Source organism: Acinonyx jubatus, chromosome D1 (assembly GCF_027475565.1).
Source record: "Acinonyx jubatus isolate Ajub_Pintada_27869175 chromosome D1, VMU_Ajub_asm_v1.0, whole genome shotgun sequence".
NCBI classification, from domain to species: Eukaryota; Metazoa; Chordata; class Mammalia; order Carnivora; family Felidae; genus Acinonyx; species Acinonyx jubatus.
The window spans coordinates 54,017,545-54,035,536 of record NC_069390.1 but is presented as its reverse complement, the minus strand read 5'-3'; the positions used below and the strand labels follow the sequence as shown (position 1 = coordinate 54,035,536).

The window sequence follows — 17,992 nt, the reverse complement described above, 5'->3', positions numbered from 1 at the left end:
TCTCAGCCCTCCCACCATGGCTGCAGAGGAGCACATAGCCTTTTACAGTCTTTCCGACCTGCGGAGTTGGCTCTAGGCTTGCAGGTCTATCCGGGGCTCTACTAACAATCCCACAATGATGTGTTCGTTGTGTTCTGACACACGAAGTCCCAAGGCAGCTTGCCTTGGAGACCTATGCTGATGTCTCACTCTGGCAGCAGATCATTCATTGAGAGGGCTTTTCCAGATCTTCAGATAATTTGTCAGAGAAATGGAGACTCAGGAGATGAGGTGAGTTTTTAGAGGTCATTCATCTTTTCAATGGCAGAGCCATGACTCAGACACAGTAACTTACATTTCAGTGCTCTTTCTACTATATTATCTCATCCTCTGCTTCTGACAGAGGAAGCAACATAAAACATAAAGAATTCCAATATGAAATGAAGCAAATTAAATTAAAAAAATGTTTATTTTTGAGAGAGAGAGTACAAGCGGGGGAGGGGCAGACAGAGAGGGAGACACAGAATCTGAAGCAGGCTCCAGGCTCTGAGCTGTCATCACAGAACCCGATGTGGGGCTCACACCCATGAACTGTGAGATCATGACCTGAGCCAAAGTTGGACACTTGAGCCACCCAGGTGCCCCAAGAGTTGGGTTCTTAATGGGCTGGCTCCCTCAACTCACTTTTGAAGCTTTCTCCAGGATGCCTTTCCAGCCTCTTCCTTTCTCCTTACTCTCTTCTGGGATCCTATAGCCCTTTGTACCTGCTTTTTCTTTCTTTCTTTTTTTTTTTTTAATAATCTGTTTTCCTGTCTGTTACCCTTTAAACTGGGAACTCATGAGGGTAGAAACAGCTTTGTTCATCTGTCGTCATAACTCAGCATATGGCCCAGCAATGAGTAGGCGTCAGGAAATGTATGGTAGAAGTTTTACAGAAGGAGGCTGGGTGTCCTTAGAGCTCTAGGACAGGGGAGATGGGAGGAGACTCTGGCCCAGCTTGGCTGTGGGGAGAACACTATGGAATGTCTTCTGTGGATACGTGAGTCAGCTAAAGCACTTTTTGGGCTAAAACCAGAAGGCAAGAAGGTCCAGGAATAGTTATTATAGGTTAATATAGGTTAATATAACCTCAGCACAGAAGGCTATGTAAATGACAAAAGAAATTCCAAGCATGTATTCTGGCAGTAAGCAGTGAATAGGTGTATCTCCCAGGGACAGGGTATTGTGGACATTAGAGAAGGTGGCAAGAATAGATTGGGAGAGGGGGTCCAGAAAGTGGTAATGATTGGAGGCTCACTTTCTCAATGCTAACTGTACTATAAAAATTCTCACCATTATTCCTGACTCTGTTAACATGTCAGCATCTCATTTGTTTATACCCTCCTCCCTTGCCTCAGGCCTGATTGTATTAACAGTTGACCTCATTTTGCTAAAATCTATTTGTAGCACTCGGGCTGGGAACTCTGCCACACTCTGGCTCCCCAGGTCCTAGCCAGTTTCCCTGGGTTAGCTCTGTTCACCTAGCAAGCCACACCTGCTCTCATGAAAGCTCCATGGTCTGTCGCCCTAGCAGTGCTCGCTGGGCATAGGGGTAGCTTCTGAGAGCTGAGCTTGTGCAGGGGCTGTGTGGGATGGCCAGCCATGCTCTCCTTGTGCTTTCACATGCACTTTCTATCATAACCCCTTCCATGTGAAAACCGCCTTTCTTCTTCCCTTTGTCTTTCCTTTCCACCTTTGCTGAGTACCTGTTCTGGTCAGGCTCTGTGCTAAGTATGGGGCTATAGAGAGAAATAAGGCTTGTACCCTGGCCCTGAGGAACTCACAGACTATCAGAAGGTGACTAGTATGAAAGTTGAAGAACACACAAGGCAGTCCCTGAGATGGCAGGAGATAATCCATGTTTACCTGTCCAAAGAGTGGGTTGGTTGAGGAATCCTAGTCAGAGGAGAAGGATTGGAAATATCCATGTAGACTGTTGTGGGCTGGGAAGATGGCAGGAAGCGAAGAATGGGAATGGAATTATGGGGAAAAGTACATCGTTAGTAAGGCACAGATGAGACTCTTCATTTCTCTTTTTCTGGCACAGTGGTTTATAGATTCTGTATTAGGATTCTCCAGAGAAACATAATATGTATGTATGTATGGATGGATGGATGGATGGATGGATGGATAGAGATAGATAGATAGATATAAAGGGAAGATTTATTATAGGAATTGGCTTACATGATTATGGAGGCCAAAAAGTCCTGTGATATGCCATCTACACCCAGAGAACCAGAAAAACCAGTGGTATGATTTAGTCTGAGTTTGAAGGTCCAACAACTAGGAGAGCTGATGGTATAAGTCTGAGTCCAAAGGCCAGAGAATCAGGGGGCTGATGCTATATGTCCCAGCCTGAGTCCGGAGACCTGACAACCAGGTGTGCTGATGTAAGAGGGTAGCAGAAGATAAATGTCTCAGCTCAGGCTGAGAGAGCACATGCATCCTTCCTCCGCCTTTTGGTTCTGTTCAGGCACTCAGAGGCCTGAGGATGATTGAATGACATGTACTCACATTAGTGAAGATGGTCTCCTTTACTCAGTCTACCGATTGAAGTACTAATCTCTTATTGAGGCAAGAAAGCTCTCTCGGCATCCCTTAGCCCAGTCAAGTTGACACATAAAATTAACATCACAGATTTGCTTTGGACTATAGGGTTCTTCCCAGGGTTCCACTGAAAGGGCCTGATAATTCTCACATCTTCTCCAGCTACTACCTCTTATTTAAACTCCACATCCACATTCTTAATTACCTAGTGGATATGTCCAGCTGAAGATTTCCAGAACACCTCAAAGCACTTTCATTCATAACTATGCACTTGATCTCTTTAGCAATTCTGTGACAATGCATTTTAGAGTTGAGGAAGTTGAGATCCAGATGGAGCAGAGGCAAGCATAGAACCCAGACTTCCTAGTACTCAGTGCAAGATGCTGCTTTTGATGGCACAATAATTTCTCTACATGAGGCCTTACATTTAACCTTAAAGGCCTGGCCATTTGACCTTTGGGTATTCACTCTCCGGATGGCCTGTGAGCCACAGTCAGCTCTCAGGATATTGTCTGGGAGAAAAACTCAGGTTTTGGAACTCTTATAGCCACACTCTGGCTAGATCAGGGGATCATCTCCATGGTGAGCAATGTTTGGATGTAACAAAGCAGAAACAACACCTGCTGCACAAGTAGGAAAGTTGTAATGAGAAAGTGGGGTGTAGCAGAAAGACCATGTGGTCAGGCAAGTCTGGATCTGAATCCCAGCCCTGTCACTTTTGATGAACTCCAGGAAGTCAGTTCTCCTGGGGAGACTCAGTTCCCTGGCCTATAGAGTGAGAACACAAATACCTGCCTTCTAGAGTGGCTATGAGAATTCAAGATGGTGGATATAAATGCCTAATGTGTTATGTACCTTCTCTTTTCCTTCCTCTCCTATGTGGGGTAAGGAGAGAGAGATATCATACTTGGAACTTATCAGTAAAGGTTCAGTTCCACATATATTTACTGAATCCCTGTGTGAGCTGGTCATCGCTGTGCTGGGCACCGGTATACAGACAAGTGATGATCACTAGGGGCCACAAAGTGAGTCAGCCAGATTAGAGTCATTCTCTTCTTGACAAGGTGGTGGCTCATGGGATGGGACAGGCAGTATCTCTGAGCTCTAACTATGCACTTTACTGGACAGAGGGGTGTATGGATGCTTATATATTTAAGTGGAGTTAAAGTTGGTTGAAGAGATCCAAAGGGTACTGGTAGGTGGAACAGTATTGCCTTAGACGAGGGGAGGACTATCAGATCCTACCCTTGGCTCTGGTCATTCAGTATTTTTATTCATGACTTGGATGAGAGTATTAAGCTGGAAAAAATAATAGAGTCTTGTTCCACATCAATCTGGACAAGGTGGGATAGGGACTGAATAGAATATATAGGTGCCCAATCCGCATGTCCATCTTGAGAACTTTGAAGTGTTGGAGGTAATAGGGGGCGGGCATTTCCCAGAGTCTTGTTTGAACAGGAGTGCCTCTGACTTTTGGTAAGAATATAAAAGGGATGTTGGAGTTGGGAAACCTTGGGAAGCCAAGATTAAAAGTCTGTAACAAACAGGGGAGACAAAGAGTACCCCGGCCTCTGGAAGAGGTGTGGAGGAGGCAGGTGTGTTCCAGAAAGAAAGGCAGCTCACCGTGCTGCAGAGATATCTCTTCCTGGGACCCAAAGGACAGGAGAGTGAGGATTTGTGTATGGTTGGAAGGGTAGGCCTGCGTGAGGGTGGAGGATGGCTGCCAAGGGACCCTCGGTTTTCTCTATGAGAGTCTGGCCTAAACATGTAAAGGATAGGGCTGCCACCCCAGACCTCGTAACTCCGCTCCCTTGGATGGAAATAGAATGTGCTAATCTGTGTTTGATCCCACACTGTCCCCATGTCCTGCTGCTCAGCTTTCAATCAGGAACTATGAATATAACCATTTGTCAGTCTGGGCCTCAGCTTCACACAGTTTCCAGCTACATGTATCTTTTCCTGTTATCTAGACCCAGCCTCAACTTGGTGGCTCCACCGGGGTCCTTTTGGATTCCCATCAGCCCCTCATCCTTACCAGGCGCTGGGGTCCTGTCGACCCTACTGCCCCCTCCTCAACCTGAGGCTAAACTGCTGTGCACAGGAGAGCATTCCTTCTTTTCTTCCTTCCCCGCCCCCCACGTCTAGGGCTCCTCTGAGCCCACTGCTACTCTCTCCTGAGTTGAGTCCAGCCCAAGCAGGGGCCACAGTAGCAGCCGTGTTCTCCTTATGGTGTCCAGGTTTCCTGTGCTGTGGCTTAGAGCTGAGACCTGGTGGACTGGGAACAATGGCAGGTTCCAGGAGTGGCCCTCTTCTGGTTGGCTCACTTCTGAGGACATGGCTTTTGTACTTACCTTCCGGTGTTGCTCCTTGTTCAAGCTTTTCAGTTTTGCTCTGGAGACTGAGCATTGCTTTGAACCCCAGCCACCGCACCGGCACTTTGCCAAATTGCTGCCAGGCATTCTCTGGAGGTAGATCTGTCCCTGGATTCCTGGCAAGGGCAACGTCCTGTATATGCCAATCTCTTGGTGTTACTCCTGTTGTACTTGGTCTCTGGATTGAGCCACAGCCTAGAAAGGCTCTCCATTGGTGAGACCTTTACCTGACCTGGGCTCTGTACCTTGTACCTGGAATAGCCTGGTTGTCCGGGAGACCCGGCTCCTGCAGGAACATCAGTCCCACAGCCAGGCCTCAAGCTCTAGTGATGTTGCTTTATACTCTTACCAGCTGTCCCCTTCTCCCTACTCTAGCATTGCTGATCCAGTAGCACAGAAGCCACTGCGTGTGGGCACATGTGCTCATTGCAGTCCAGAGGTAGCTGGGATGTCCTGAGAAGGCACTAGTTGTCTCCTATTCACTGCCGAGTAGGGAAGTATGATTTAACAAACTTCCTGCACAGCTCTCAGGCCTCTCATCTTTTCCAAAGTAGGCAGAGAGCTCACTATACTAGTATGTGGCAAATGTGTGTCTAAGAAGCATTCTGCAGTGGGAGGGCTTCATGCAGGAGGGGATGCATGGAGTTGCAAGGCTAGGTGTGCAATGGGCAACCTGTCTCACCATGGCCTCCTCTCTGGCAGTGACCCGCCATAATCACCTCAAGGACTTCATGCTGGTGGTGTCAATCGTTATTGGCGTGGGTGGCTGCTGGTTTGCCTACATCCAAAACCGTTACTCAAAGGAGCACATGAAGAAGATGATGAAGGATCTGGAGGGGTTACACAGAGCTGAGCAGAGTCTGCATGACCTTCAGGAAAGGTAAGGCCCTGCCCCTTCCCCACAGCCCTGATGCTGCCAGCTCTTGGGAGCCTCCTGTTTCCACCAGGGTTGTGGGCTGTCTCGCCCCCAAGATCATGCTGGCGTCACCTCCCAGGCTGTGCCATACTTCCCAAAACTGCATTGGGAGCGTAGGCTCCTGACATTACAGTTGCACAGGCAAACATTCCTCCCCAGGGCAGAAGCTTATTTCTGTCTTTCCTCCCTCTGAGTCTCAGAGGGAGAAATGTGTAGCTGTCAGAGATCTAGAGCCTCCCTGGGTGGATGGCTTGTCCATTCTATCCTTCTCGCTGCCCCTGGACTGTTATCTTTCCCATAGAAATAGACATAATTACCTGTTCTTCATTGTTCGCCGAAGAAACCTCCCAAATCTGTCTTTCTGATACCTTTAGTTCTTGAAAGATGGTAGGGAGGTCCTGGTAGTTAAGGTTGAATGTATATAGAGTGAGGCCAGATCCCTGGCACCATAAGCCTCTCATGGAGCAGTTTTAGAAAGATGCAAAAGTCAGGAGGGAGTCAACGCAGGTAATTGGTTTTTTGCTTTGTTTTGTTTTTGAGAAGAGGAGGGACCTACTTCAGGACTCTTTTTTAGAAAATTATTTTGGCAGCCCCAGGATTCCCATTGAGAAGTCTTTGCAGGAATCCATGTAAAAGGAAATGACATTTGGCCCTTTTCTGTTACTTTTTAATGATAGCTACTATTTTCTTTGGAGGGTGGGCAAAGGATTTCTTATGAGCTAGGTATTGTTAAGTACTTAAATGCATTATTATTTTTTTAAATCACCACAACCATGTTAGGTAGGTACTATTACTATTTTAGAGTTGAAGAAATGAGGGCTCAGAGAGGATGAGTGCTTTGTTTGGGTCACATATCAGTAAATATGAGCCAGGAATTTTGACACTTACAGGTGCTGCCTCAGTAAAGGTGGCCCTATCACATTCATTTCCACTGGCTGGGTTTCTCGGAGATAAGTGAAGTTTTATCTCTGAACTGATTTCTGGCTACTTTTCTGGGCCCCTTGTTCCTGGGCCCTTTGCCAGCTAGGGGCTAAATGCTGCTATCTGGGCAGCCCCCATTCTTCATTTCTCTGAAAAGCATGTACTGTTTTCGTTGCGAAGCCAAAGAATCTAGGCAGGAGACATTCCAAGTTTGAGGATAAAACTAAGCTCCCAGTTCTCCCTGCCTCCCAAGGCCTCCAGAGCTTAATGACCACTGTGGCCCTTAGAGAAACGACTGCATGCACACACATTGACACATGTGCACACACATATTCTCCTCTGATAGTGTCCAGAGCCCACATGCCGCCTTGTCCCTCCTTCCTTTCACAGGCCTGCACTGCCAGCCACCACAGAGCTTTTCTTTTTTTTTCCAGAGTTCCTGATACTTTGGGTGAATAAATGTAATGCTACATGTGCATTCCAGGTAGGATTTCAATGGGTTTCAAGAAAATTCTTTGAGGCAAGGATTTTGATTCCCATTTAGGATTGAAGAAACAGGCCTGGTACAGGGAACAGACTTGTCCCTGGTACAGGGAACAGATTAGTCACACAGCTGCTTAGAGTCAGGGCTTGCGGTCAGGTAGCCGAATTTTCTTACTTGTAATGCTAACTGACTGCTGCTTTCAAGATGCTCAGTCTTCTGTGGAGGAGATGGAGTGGGGTGAGGCTTGACTGTACACGTATTTGCTCATGTCTGCACCCAGTAGTATTTATTGATCTTCATCTCTGCTAGATCCTGTTAGGACTATAAAAGTGGGTCAGTTTTGATTCTACTTTAAAGGAGTTCCCTACAATCTGGGCAAGGCAGACAGATCATAGGCTTTTCTGAAGAGGCTGCTTTCAGAGAGGATTATATTCAGTGAAGAAATGAATCCCCAGTGGTGTAATTTCAGGCAGTTGGGGCACGGAAGAATACAATAAAGAGGGTGTTCAGCAAGGGAAGCTGATGGGGGCAGGAAATGGCGCCTCTGATTTGTTTTGAGCCTTGCCTGTAGTGCCACCTAGTGTGTATCTTGAGGAGGCTGAACTGCCTTTCTCTCCAGGGACAAAGCGGACTGCCATTTGTCAGCAGGAGGCTTGCAGCCTAGTCCTTTTCTGCTTGTCCCACCACATCTCTTGAGGTTTCAGCCACTGACAGATCTGGACTTGAATTGGCAGTTTTTATTTTTATTAAAAAATTTTTTTAAATTTTATTTTTGAGAGCAAGAGAGACAGAGCATGAGCAAGGGAGGGCAGAGAGAGAGGAAGACACAGAATCTGAAGCAGGCTCCAGGCTCAGAACTTGTCCGTGCAGAGCCTGATGTGGGGCTTGAACTCACAAACTGCGAGATCATGACCTGAGCTGAAGTCGGACACTCAACGGACCGAGCAACCAAGGCGCTTCATGGACGTGACTTGGCAGTTTTTAGAGGCTGAGTTCTGTCTCTGCCTCTTCTGTTTCACCTACTTAATTAGCTCAGTGGTCAGTACTCTCTTCTGAGGTCCCCTTTTGTTCTGTAGCTTTATCCTTCTGTATCTCAGGTCTAAGCTATATATCACTATCTTCTTCATCATCCTTTACCCTCCTACCCTGGTCTCCTGTGACTTGGTGTTTCTTACTCAGATAGGAAGGCCCAACAATGACTAAGTCCTTCGCTTCTTCCAGAGGGATTAGCGAACTCTTACTCTTTCTCCTGGGTCTAGTTACCTTCCCTGACTCCTTTCAGGCAGAGTTGGTCACTCCATCCTTTGGGCTCATCCAACACCTTGTCTCTCTGTTGTAGAACTTATCACACTGTGTTTAGGTATCTGTTTATTTGTCTATATTGGACTAGATCATGAGCTCCTAATTGGCAGGGACCAATTTCTCATTCATCTCCATGTATCTAGGACTTAGTGCAAGGCTTGGCATTCAGCAGACACTTGCAAGTATGTGTTGAATGAATGGATGAATAAATGAATGGATTAACATAGATATGTGGAGGAAGGAAGGAGGCTGGGTTGGATGGCTGGAAGGTTTTGTCAGTGAACAGAGGGAATGTGTGGGTGGGTACAAAGGTATATTTTCATTATAACTGAGCCTTTGAGATCTTTCCTACCATGGAAGATACTTAGAAAGGAAAGTCAGGCCTGGGGGCAGCAGGGGCCCTCCCCAGACCCTTTGTTATGAATTTCATTTTCTGCACTTCTGGGAACAGGTACTCAGGACTCTATGAGGTGCTTCTCAATGGTTCCTTTCTCATCTTCCCTAAATACCCCCAGGATCCCCACCCCAGTCGCATCTCAGCCATTGTGCCTTCTCTGGATCTTTGGGCTAGCTTGCAGGGCGTTCTACATTTATTGAGCCTTCCAGATACCTGAGGATATGGGGAATGACTGTGGGGTTTGGAGTCCTACAGATTGGAATTCTAGTCTCTGTTCAACCTGCAATGACTTCCCTTTTCTAAGTCTTAAATCCATACCTGTCCTAGGCTGATAATGATACAACATATCATTATCTGCAGGGAGGACACATGGAAATACCCTGTAAGCTAGTAGTTGTTAGGATCTTAGTATGTGAGATCCCTCAGAGGAAGGATTCAGATACCCAGGAACCTAGCATGATTACTGGCAGCAAAATGATAAGAAATATGGTAATCACTGTGGTTTCTTTTGGCCCTGAGCTAACTCAGAGCCAGTCAACAGAGTAGGGAGAATATATTCTGAGTGCCAGAGCCCTCATTTTCCTCTTTGATGCTGTGACTCGTGGCGTGTTGGCTGGCACCCCTTGCCTGGCCTTCTCCAGCTCCCTGCATCGCTCCCCAGGCTGCACAAGGCCCAAGAGGAGCACCGCACAGTGGAGGTGGAGAAGGTACATCTGGAGAAGAAGCTGCGTGATGAGATCAACCTTGCCAAGCAGGAAGCCCAGCGGCTGAAGGAGCTGCGGGAGGGTACTGAGAATGAGCGGAGCCGCCAAAAATACGCAGAGGAGGAGTTGGAGCAGGTAGGAGAGTGTACTGTTTCCTGGACACCCTGGGGTGGGGGTGGGAAAAGTGCAGGGCCAAAAGCCTGGCTGGAATGCTTCATGTGCGAGGACTTTGAAATATGCCTCAAAGAATATCTTTAGGAGTTACTAGACTCTTACCAATAATAGTGGAAAAGTTGTAAAAAAAAAAAAAAAAAGGTCACTGTGATTTTCAAAGACTAGGGGATAACAGGTGATAACAGTTATTTTGTTCCCTTTTTATTGAACTATTACATAAAGTGTACCAATCATAAATATACAGCTGGAAAGCTTTCCTATAAGCATGTACCTGTATAACCAGCATCCAGATCAAGATAAAGAGTATCTTTTAAGCACCCTAGAAGGCTCACTTTTGCTTCTCTCTGCCTTCTGTCAATCTTCCACCAAAAGGTAACTATGGTCATGATCTGTAAACCGGATTTGTTTTGCTTGATTTTGAACTTCATATAAATGGCGTTATATGGTATTTTTCTTCGTGTTTGGTTTCTTTTACTCAGCATTATGTCTGTGAGAGTCATCCATGTTACTGTGGGTAGTGGTAGTTGGTTTATTTGCATTGCTAAGTAATTATTCATTGCAGGAGTGTTCTTTAAATTATTTATCCATTCTTCTGTTGGTAGACATTTGAGTTGTTTGCAGTTCTTTTTCTTTTCCTTTTATGAATAACACTGCTATGGACCTCCTGCATATTCTCTTAGCATAAACACTTATTTCTGTTGGATATATAATAGGGAATTTATAAATTTAGCTGTATTAGAAACCTCTAGTTTTCCAAAATGGTTGGACCAGTCCATATTAGCGCCAGCAATGTGTGAGAGTTCTGGTTGAGCTACAACCTTGGTATTTTTAGGCTTTTTAATTGTATACATTCCGGGATCTAGAGGTATTTCATTGTGATTTTAATATTCATTTTCCTAATGGCTAATAATAATAAATACCTTTTGATAAATTTATTGACCATTTTATTTGGGAATCTCTTCTCATTTTAAGAATTGTGTTACTTGTCTTCTTCTTAGTTGATTTGTAGGAGTTCTTTATATATTCTGGATGTAAGTCTTCCTGTATATATATATACATATAACACAAATCTTTTCCCTGTCTGTAGCTTGTTTTGCTCTCTTAATATTGCTTTTAATGAACAGAAAGCCTTGATTTTAATGAAGTCCAATTTAATAATTTTTTTTAAGTGGTTGGTACTTTTTGTGGTCTCTTTAAGAAATCTTTCCCGATCCCCAAGATATTTTTGTAAATTTTCTTATAGAAGTGTTCTTGTTTTACTTTTCACGTTTAGGTTTGTGGTTTATTTCAAATTAGTTTTTGTCTATATGAGGTAGGAAGTCAAGGTTCTTTTTTTTTTTTTTTTTTTTTTTCAAGTAGATAATTCTGTTCTGTAGTCTGTCTGTCCTTAAAGCACATTGTCTTCTACTAAGTCTCAATATCTGTAGTAAGTTCTCCAGCTTTGTTCTTCAAAATGGCCTTGGCTGTTCTAGGTTCTTTGCATTTCCATAATTAAGCTTGTCATTCTACCACTTCTCCCTACTCCCCCTGCCCCCAAAAAAGCCTTGCTGGGATTTTTATTGGTTTTATATTGAATCTATAGATTAATGTCGGGGAAAATTGACATTTTAACAAAATGATTCTTACAATCCGTGAGCATTGTTTATCTTGTCTCCTATTTAGGTCTTTTAAAATTTCTCCCAGCAATGTTTTGTAGTTTTCAGTGTAGAAGTCTTGCACTTTAAAAAAAATTTTTTTAGGGGTACCTGGGTGGTTCAGTTGGTTAAGAGTCTGAATGTTGATCTCAGTTCAGGTTTTGATCTCAGGGTGTGAGTTCAAGCCCCACGTGTTGGTTCCACGCTGGGTGTGAAGCCTACTGCTCTTATTTTTCTAGCTTTTTTTAGATTTTTATTTTTTCAGATTTTATTTTTAAGCAATCCGTATACCCAACATGGGGCTCAAAACTCACAACCCCCAGGTCAAGAGTCGCGTGCTCCACTGACTGAGCCAGTCAGGTGCCCCTTATTTTTCTAGCTTCTTGAGGTGGAAGATTAGGTTATTGATTTTAAACCTTTAATATTTTCCAACAGAGGCATTTAGAACTATAAATTTATAGCTCAGCACTGCTTTAGCTGCTGCATTCACTAAGTTCTGGTATTTCATATTTTCATTATCATTCAGTTGAAAAGATTTTTAAATTTCTATTGCAATTTTTTTGGGGGGTGCTCATGGTTGTTTAGGACAAGTGTGTTGATTAATTTTCAAACAGTTGGGGACTTTTCCAGTGATTTTTCTCATTGATTTCTAATTTAATTTCACTGTGGTCAGAGAACATATGCTGTATATTTTCAGTTCTTTCAAATGTGTTGAGACTTGGTTTATGTAAACAGACCAAACAATACAATGGAAAGGTGAAGAGTGTCAGATTGGATAAAAAAACAAAACCCAGCTATCTGCTGTTTACAAGAGATATAAAATGGTAAGGATATAAAATGGGTAAAAGTAAAAGGATGAGAAAAGATACATCATACAAATGCAAAGCAAAATAAAACAGGAGTAGCTATATTACTATCAGACAAAATAGGCTTTAGAGCAAGAAGTATTACTAGAGACAAAAATGGACATTTCATCATGATAAATGTGTGAATCCAACAGTAACATAACAACACTTAATTTGTATACATCTAATAATATAGCTTAAAAATATATAAAACAATGAGGCACCTAGGTGGCTCAGTCAGTTAAGCATCTTTCAGTGTAGGTCATGATCTCACACACAGTTCGTGCATTCAAGCCCTGCGTTGGCCTCTGTGCAGACAGCTCAGAGCCTGGAGCCTGCTTTGGATTCTGTGTCTCCCTCTCTCTCTGCCCTTCTCCTCACGCTCTGTCTGTCTGTCTCTCTCTCAAAAATAAATAAACATTAAAAAAAATTAAAAATATATATATATAAAGCAAGAGCTGAAGGAACTAAAAGTTTAATAGACAAATTTATGGTCAAAGTTAGAGATTTTAAAACACCTCTGTCAAAAATAAGAAGCCAAAAGTATCAGTAAGGATGTGAAAAATGTAAACATGATTAATCAATTTGACCTTATCAACATATATAGAGCATTCTGCCTGACAACTGCAGAATACACATTTTGTTTCATGTCTACATATTGCTTCTGTTCCAATCTCTCCTCTCCTTCTGGGAATCCAGTATTTATGTAAGACCTTTTAACTGGATTCCACTTGTCTCTTATGCTTAGTTGTGTCTTTTTTTTCCTCTTCGTGCTTTGGTTTCATTATTTTCTGTGGATTCGTCTCTGAGTTCTGTAATCCTATATTCTGCTGTGAATATTGTGCTGTTTTGTTCAACCCATCCAGTGGAATCCTACTCTCAGATAATGTATTTTTCAGTTCTAGAATGCCTGTGTTACTCTTTTATAGATTCCGGTTTCCTGCCCAGAATTTCCATGTTTCCATTTATTGTGTCCATCTCTGTATTTTCTTCACTCATAGTTGAAGTCCTTTTCTGGTGCCTCTCACATTTGGATCACTTATGGGACTGCCTATTTTTCCTCTTGATTATTGGTTATATTTTCCTGCCTCTTCTCATGTCTAGTCATTTATTTTTATTAAATAGTGGACAGTGTGTATAAAAAATAATAGAGGCTCCAGATGATTTTATCTTCCATCAAATAGAGGCTCCTCCCTTCTTCTGTTAGGTATGTAGGGTGAGGATCTAATCACCTCAAGCCAATCAGAAATTGAGCCATGTTGGAGCTGGGTTGTAGTTTTAGAAAGACTTGGTTTAGCACTCGTTTGTCCCTGTTTCTCAGGCATGTTCCTTCCTTTTTCTTGAGAGCTTGTGGATTTCTTTCTCCTGAGCCCTGAAAGACTATGAGAGATTCATTTTTGCCACTTGGAGGATTTTAACTTAGCTCTTTGGCCTCCTGCTCCTCATAGCTTCAAAATTTTGCAGCTGTCTCGAGGGGAGGACCCAAGGGTATGTGTGAAGCAGGTCCCTTCCTTCCTACAATGTTTTGTCCCCTAAGTATTATGAAATTATGGGAGATTTTATTCCATCCTTTGACCTAGCTATGTGTTCTCCTGCACAGCCCCAGAACTGAGTAAATGCTCAATGAAGAAAGCTGGATGTATGTTTCCAATCTCAATTTCCAATGTCATACCAGTACTGTACTACCAACAAAAGCTGGGCTGGTTTCTCTAGGCTCCAGTGGAGTCCCCACTGCCCTGGGCCATGCCCAATTATCAGCTCTCACCCAGAACCATCCAATGGCTCCAAGGAAGAAAATGGCTGACAATTATCAACTCATCTTAGGCTTTTTCCCCTCTTTGGATTTTCAGTTCATCTAGTCCAGTGATTCTCAGACTTTTTGATCTCAGAACCCTTTGACTCTTAAAAATTATTTAGGACCTCAAAGAACATTAAAAAAAATTTTTTTTTAAGGTTTATTTTTGAGAGGTGGGGGAGGGGCAGAGAGAGACAGAGACACAGAATCTGAAGCAGGCGCCAGGCTCTGAGCTATCAGCACAGAGCCCGATGTGGGGCTGAACCCACGAACCATGAGATCCTGACCTGAGCTGAAGTCAGACGCTTTAACCGACTGAGCCCACAGGCGCCCCACCAAAGAACATTTTTAAAGGGGAAGTCTGTTGCTGTTTATCCTGTTAGAAGTTAAAACTGAGAAAATTAAAGAGTATTTATTAATTCAGGGGTGCCTTGCTGGCTCAGTCAGAAGAGCATGCAACTCTTGATCTTGGGGTCATGAGTTCAAGCCCCACATCGGGGGTAGAGATTACTTAAAAAAAAAAATCTTAAGGGGTGCCTGGGTGGCTCAATCGGTTAAGCGTCTGCCTTCAGCTCAGGTCATGGGCTGATCTGACAGTCAGGTCAGATCTCACAGTTCATGGGTTGAAGCCTTGCATAGGGCTCTGTGCTGACAGCTCCAAGCCTGGAACCTGCTTCAGATTCTGTGTCTCCCTCTCTCTCTGACCCTCCCCCGTTCATGCTCTGTCTTTCTCTGTCTCAAAAATAAATAAACGTTAAAAAAAAAAAAATGACTGCATTTTTCAAAATAAAAATAATTTAATGAGAAGTGAGTTGTTTTTTTTTTTTTTACAGTTTTGCAAATTCTTTTAATGTCAGGCTTAATAGACTGCTGATTCTTATATTAGTGTCTATATTCAATCTGTTATGATATTACTTATCATATAGCCTCTGGAGAAATCTACAGTTTAGTTGTGAGCGAAAGGGAGTGAAAAAGGTAAATAATGTCTTAGTACAATTATGAAAATAGTTTGATCTCACAGATGCTCTGAAAGGATGCACTCAAGGATCCCTGGATCATACTGGAAAAATTGTAGACGTAGTCTTTATAGCTCTCTGATGACTTTGAAAATTTTTCATAATTATAATAATTTGTCTTTCAAGAATTTTGTAATTTTTGTAGCTTAGACAGCTTTCCCCAGATGCTGTGTTGGATCAGAATTATTCTTCTGGCATGACCTACTGCATCCTATGGGGAAGTGGAAGTCAGGGGTAACAAAGCACGTGGTCAGTGGTTATTAACTTTGCTGCATAGTAGAAGCTATGTAGTAGAACTTGCAGAACATGAGAAAGTATTGATACCTAGGCCAGCGCCCCAGATCTGTGAAATCAGAATCTGGGTTTGGGTCCAGATACCAGTATTTTTGAAGTGTGATTCCCCAGGTGATTCCAGCGTGTTGCAGGTTGAGAACCACAGCCATAGAATAAAAGAATACTGTGACTTGCCCCCCAGCTCTATCTCCTTCAGGCATTTATTCCTTGTGTGGCAGGATGGGTCTGTCTCTGTCTCCCTGCCTCCCATCCTCCCCACCCCGCCCCCCACTTCCTTTTCCCTATTTTGTAAGTATTTCTCCTGTTAAACCATTTTGAGCCTGTTAGACCAGCCTTTCCCAACTGTCCCACTGCCCTCCCTTTCCTCTTTGTTCTTTTTCTCTCCATCCTCCCTTGCTCTTAGCTTATCCCATTCCTTTCTCTCCCTTCAAGGTAGAACTTGATAATACATTTTCACACTTGGTGTATTAGACTCTAAGGCATCTGTTCTCCATTTTAAATCTACAAAGCCAGGAGTGGGCTAAGTTATAGTTTCTTTTTCCACTTTTTCAAAGACCGAAAACCAAGTGGGGATTTGTCCTCTCATTGGCTCTCTATGGAATAAAGGTGTTCTGTCCTTAGCTAAGGCCCTCCCAGTCTATCTCAGGCCACGGAGAGAACCTCAGGCCTGCTCTGGGATACTTGCCCCATTGGCAAGTTGGGAATAATACAACTGCCTCTCAATCCCTTTTCTCTGGGATTCTGACCAGCTAAAGGTCAGTGTCTAGGTGGGGAAATTGGGGGTCACTTCTGTAGACTGGGTGAGATAGCAAGGGATCCAGTGTGTATAATGTCTGCATGCAATCTCAGACCTTCCATGTTTAGTGCTTCCATGTTTCAGCTTCATTGGATGCTCCTTGCTGAGAAGTCAGTGAGATCTCTGCTTATACATTGCTTCTCTCATGTCTTGGCCTCTTTCGGCAATGCCCATGTTCAAAGTAAGTGTGCTGGTTTGTAGAGGGTGCCCTTCAAAGCCTACCTGCCCTGCTCAATGGGAGAATCATAGACAAAACCTTGGGACTACAGGACACTTTGGAGAGCATTCAGGCTATCCCTTTCTGGAATAGCGATTATTTTTAAGGGCTCTCTGACCTGAGCTGTTCACATACCTCCTCCTGAGATCACCCCTTTACTGTGGTTTGGATGTGCAAGGGAGAAAGTCTTTCCTCACACTAAACTGAGATCTGCTATTGAAAGCACAGGGTCACAGGGCCAGGAGTCGGAATCAGAGTTTTGGATTCCCAGTCAAGTGCTTTTTCTGCCACATGGTGATGTCTTGAGGTCTGAGCATAGACCCCCACCTCTCAGAAAGAAGGTGGCTCACTGAGCTGACCTGAGCCTCAAGAGAGCAGGGAGGATTATGGAGATTGGCTGCAGGCCAGGAGAGGCAGCTAATGTGTGGGTACACAATGCTCTAGTCTGGCAGCAAAAAAAAAAAAAAATCTCAATTTGAGATCTGGTTGACACTACTGACTGTGTGACCTTGAGTAGATTACTTTCCTTCTCTGAGTTTGTCTCCTTGTAATATATAAAACACAGAATAATCCTTGCCCTTTCTGCCTCTCGAGAGGGCTGGAAGCTCATATGAGATAGCAGATAAGAACTCAGAATTCTGTGCTATCAGAGGCATCGGGAGAGGGTCATGGCAGCAGTAATGGTTCACATCCTCTTGGCTGCACAGGTTCGGGAGGCCCTGAGGAAAGCAGAGAAGGAACTGGAATCACACAGCTCATGGTATGCTCCAGAGGCCCTTCAGAAGTGGCTGCAGCTGACCCACGAGGTGGAGGTGCAGTACTATAACATCAAGAAGCAAAATGCTGAGAAGCAGCTGCTGGTGGCCAAGGAAGGGGTGAGACCTGCCTTCCCATCACTCTCTTCTCTCTTGCTTGCCCCCTCCCCTCACCTGCCCTTCTTCCTCCTCTCCACCTCTCCTTATCCCTCCTGTTGGACAAAGAGATATCCTGGTGCTGGGTTCTGTTTCTTTTCCTGAAAAATAGTTCCTGATGATGTCCTCAAGTTTCTGGAGGAGGGGCTGAGGGCATGGGTGTACTCCCACCTGCCTTCTGGAAAGATGAAGCAAGGGGAGGCAGGTAGAGGGAAAACTCTGCCAGCCCCAGCCCGCTATGGGGCAGAACCCTTCTGGGGCTGGGGGACTGTCAGGGGATCCCACTGCTTCTCTCTTTGCCTTCATTTTCTTTCCTCCCCCGCTGTTGTCCTTCCCCCTGCCTTCCTTTCCCTTCTTCTCTTCCTTTCTCTCATGCAGCCTAAGCTGTGCTAGGAGGAGGAGGACCCAGCCACTGAAAGGCATTTCTCATTGTCCCACCTCTAATCCCTGCTCTGTTTAAGCTGGGGATCTCATTTTTGCAGGCTGAGAAGATAAAAAAGAAGAGAAACACACTCTTTGGCACCTTCCACGTGGCCCACAGCTCTTCCCTGGATGATGTGGATCACAAAATCCTCACTGCGAAGTAAGTAGCACCTGATGCCCAGCTCTGGCGGTGTCCACCCCATCCTCGGAGTTGGAGGGTGTGTGG

General features: G+C 44.2%; 1 protein-coding gene across 5 annotated transcripts in view; it reads left to right on the top strand.

The window, feature by feature from the left end:
- Positions 1-17,992, top strand: part of STIM1 (stromal interaction molecule 1) — a 181,674-nt gene that overhangs the window by 153,635 nt on the left and 10,047 nt on the right. For all 5 annotated transcript variants that reach the window (XM_015062088.3, XM_015062090.3, XM_015062089.3 and 2 more), the window contains exons 6-9: positions 5,640-5,817; positions 9,619-9,796; positions 17,140-17,307; positions 17,826-17,926. In XM_015062088.3, coding sequence (XP_014917574.3) covers positions 5,640-5,817; positions 9,619-9,796; positions 17,140-17,307; positions 17,826-17,926 — 625 coding nt within the window. The remainder of the gene's footprint in view (positions 1-5,639; positions 5,818-9,618; positions 9,797-17,139; positions 17,308-17,825; positions 17,927-17,992) is intronic.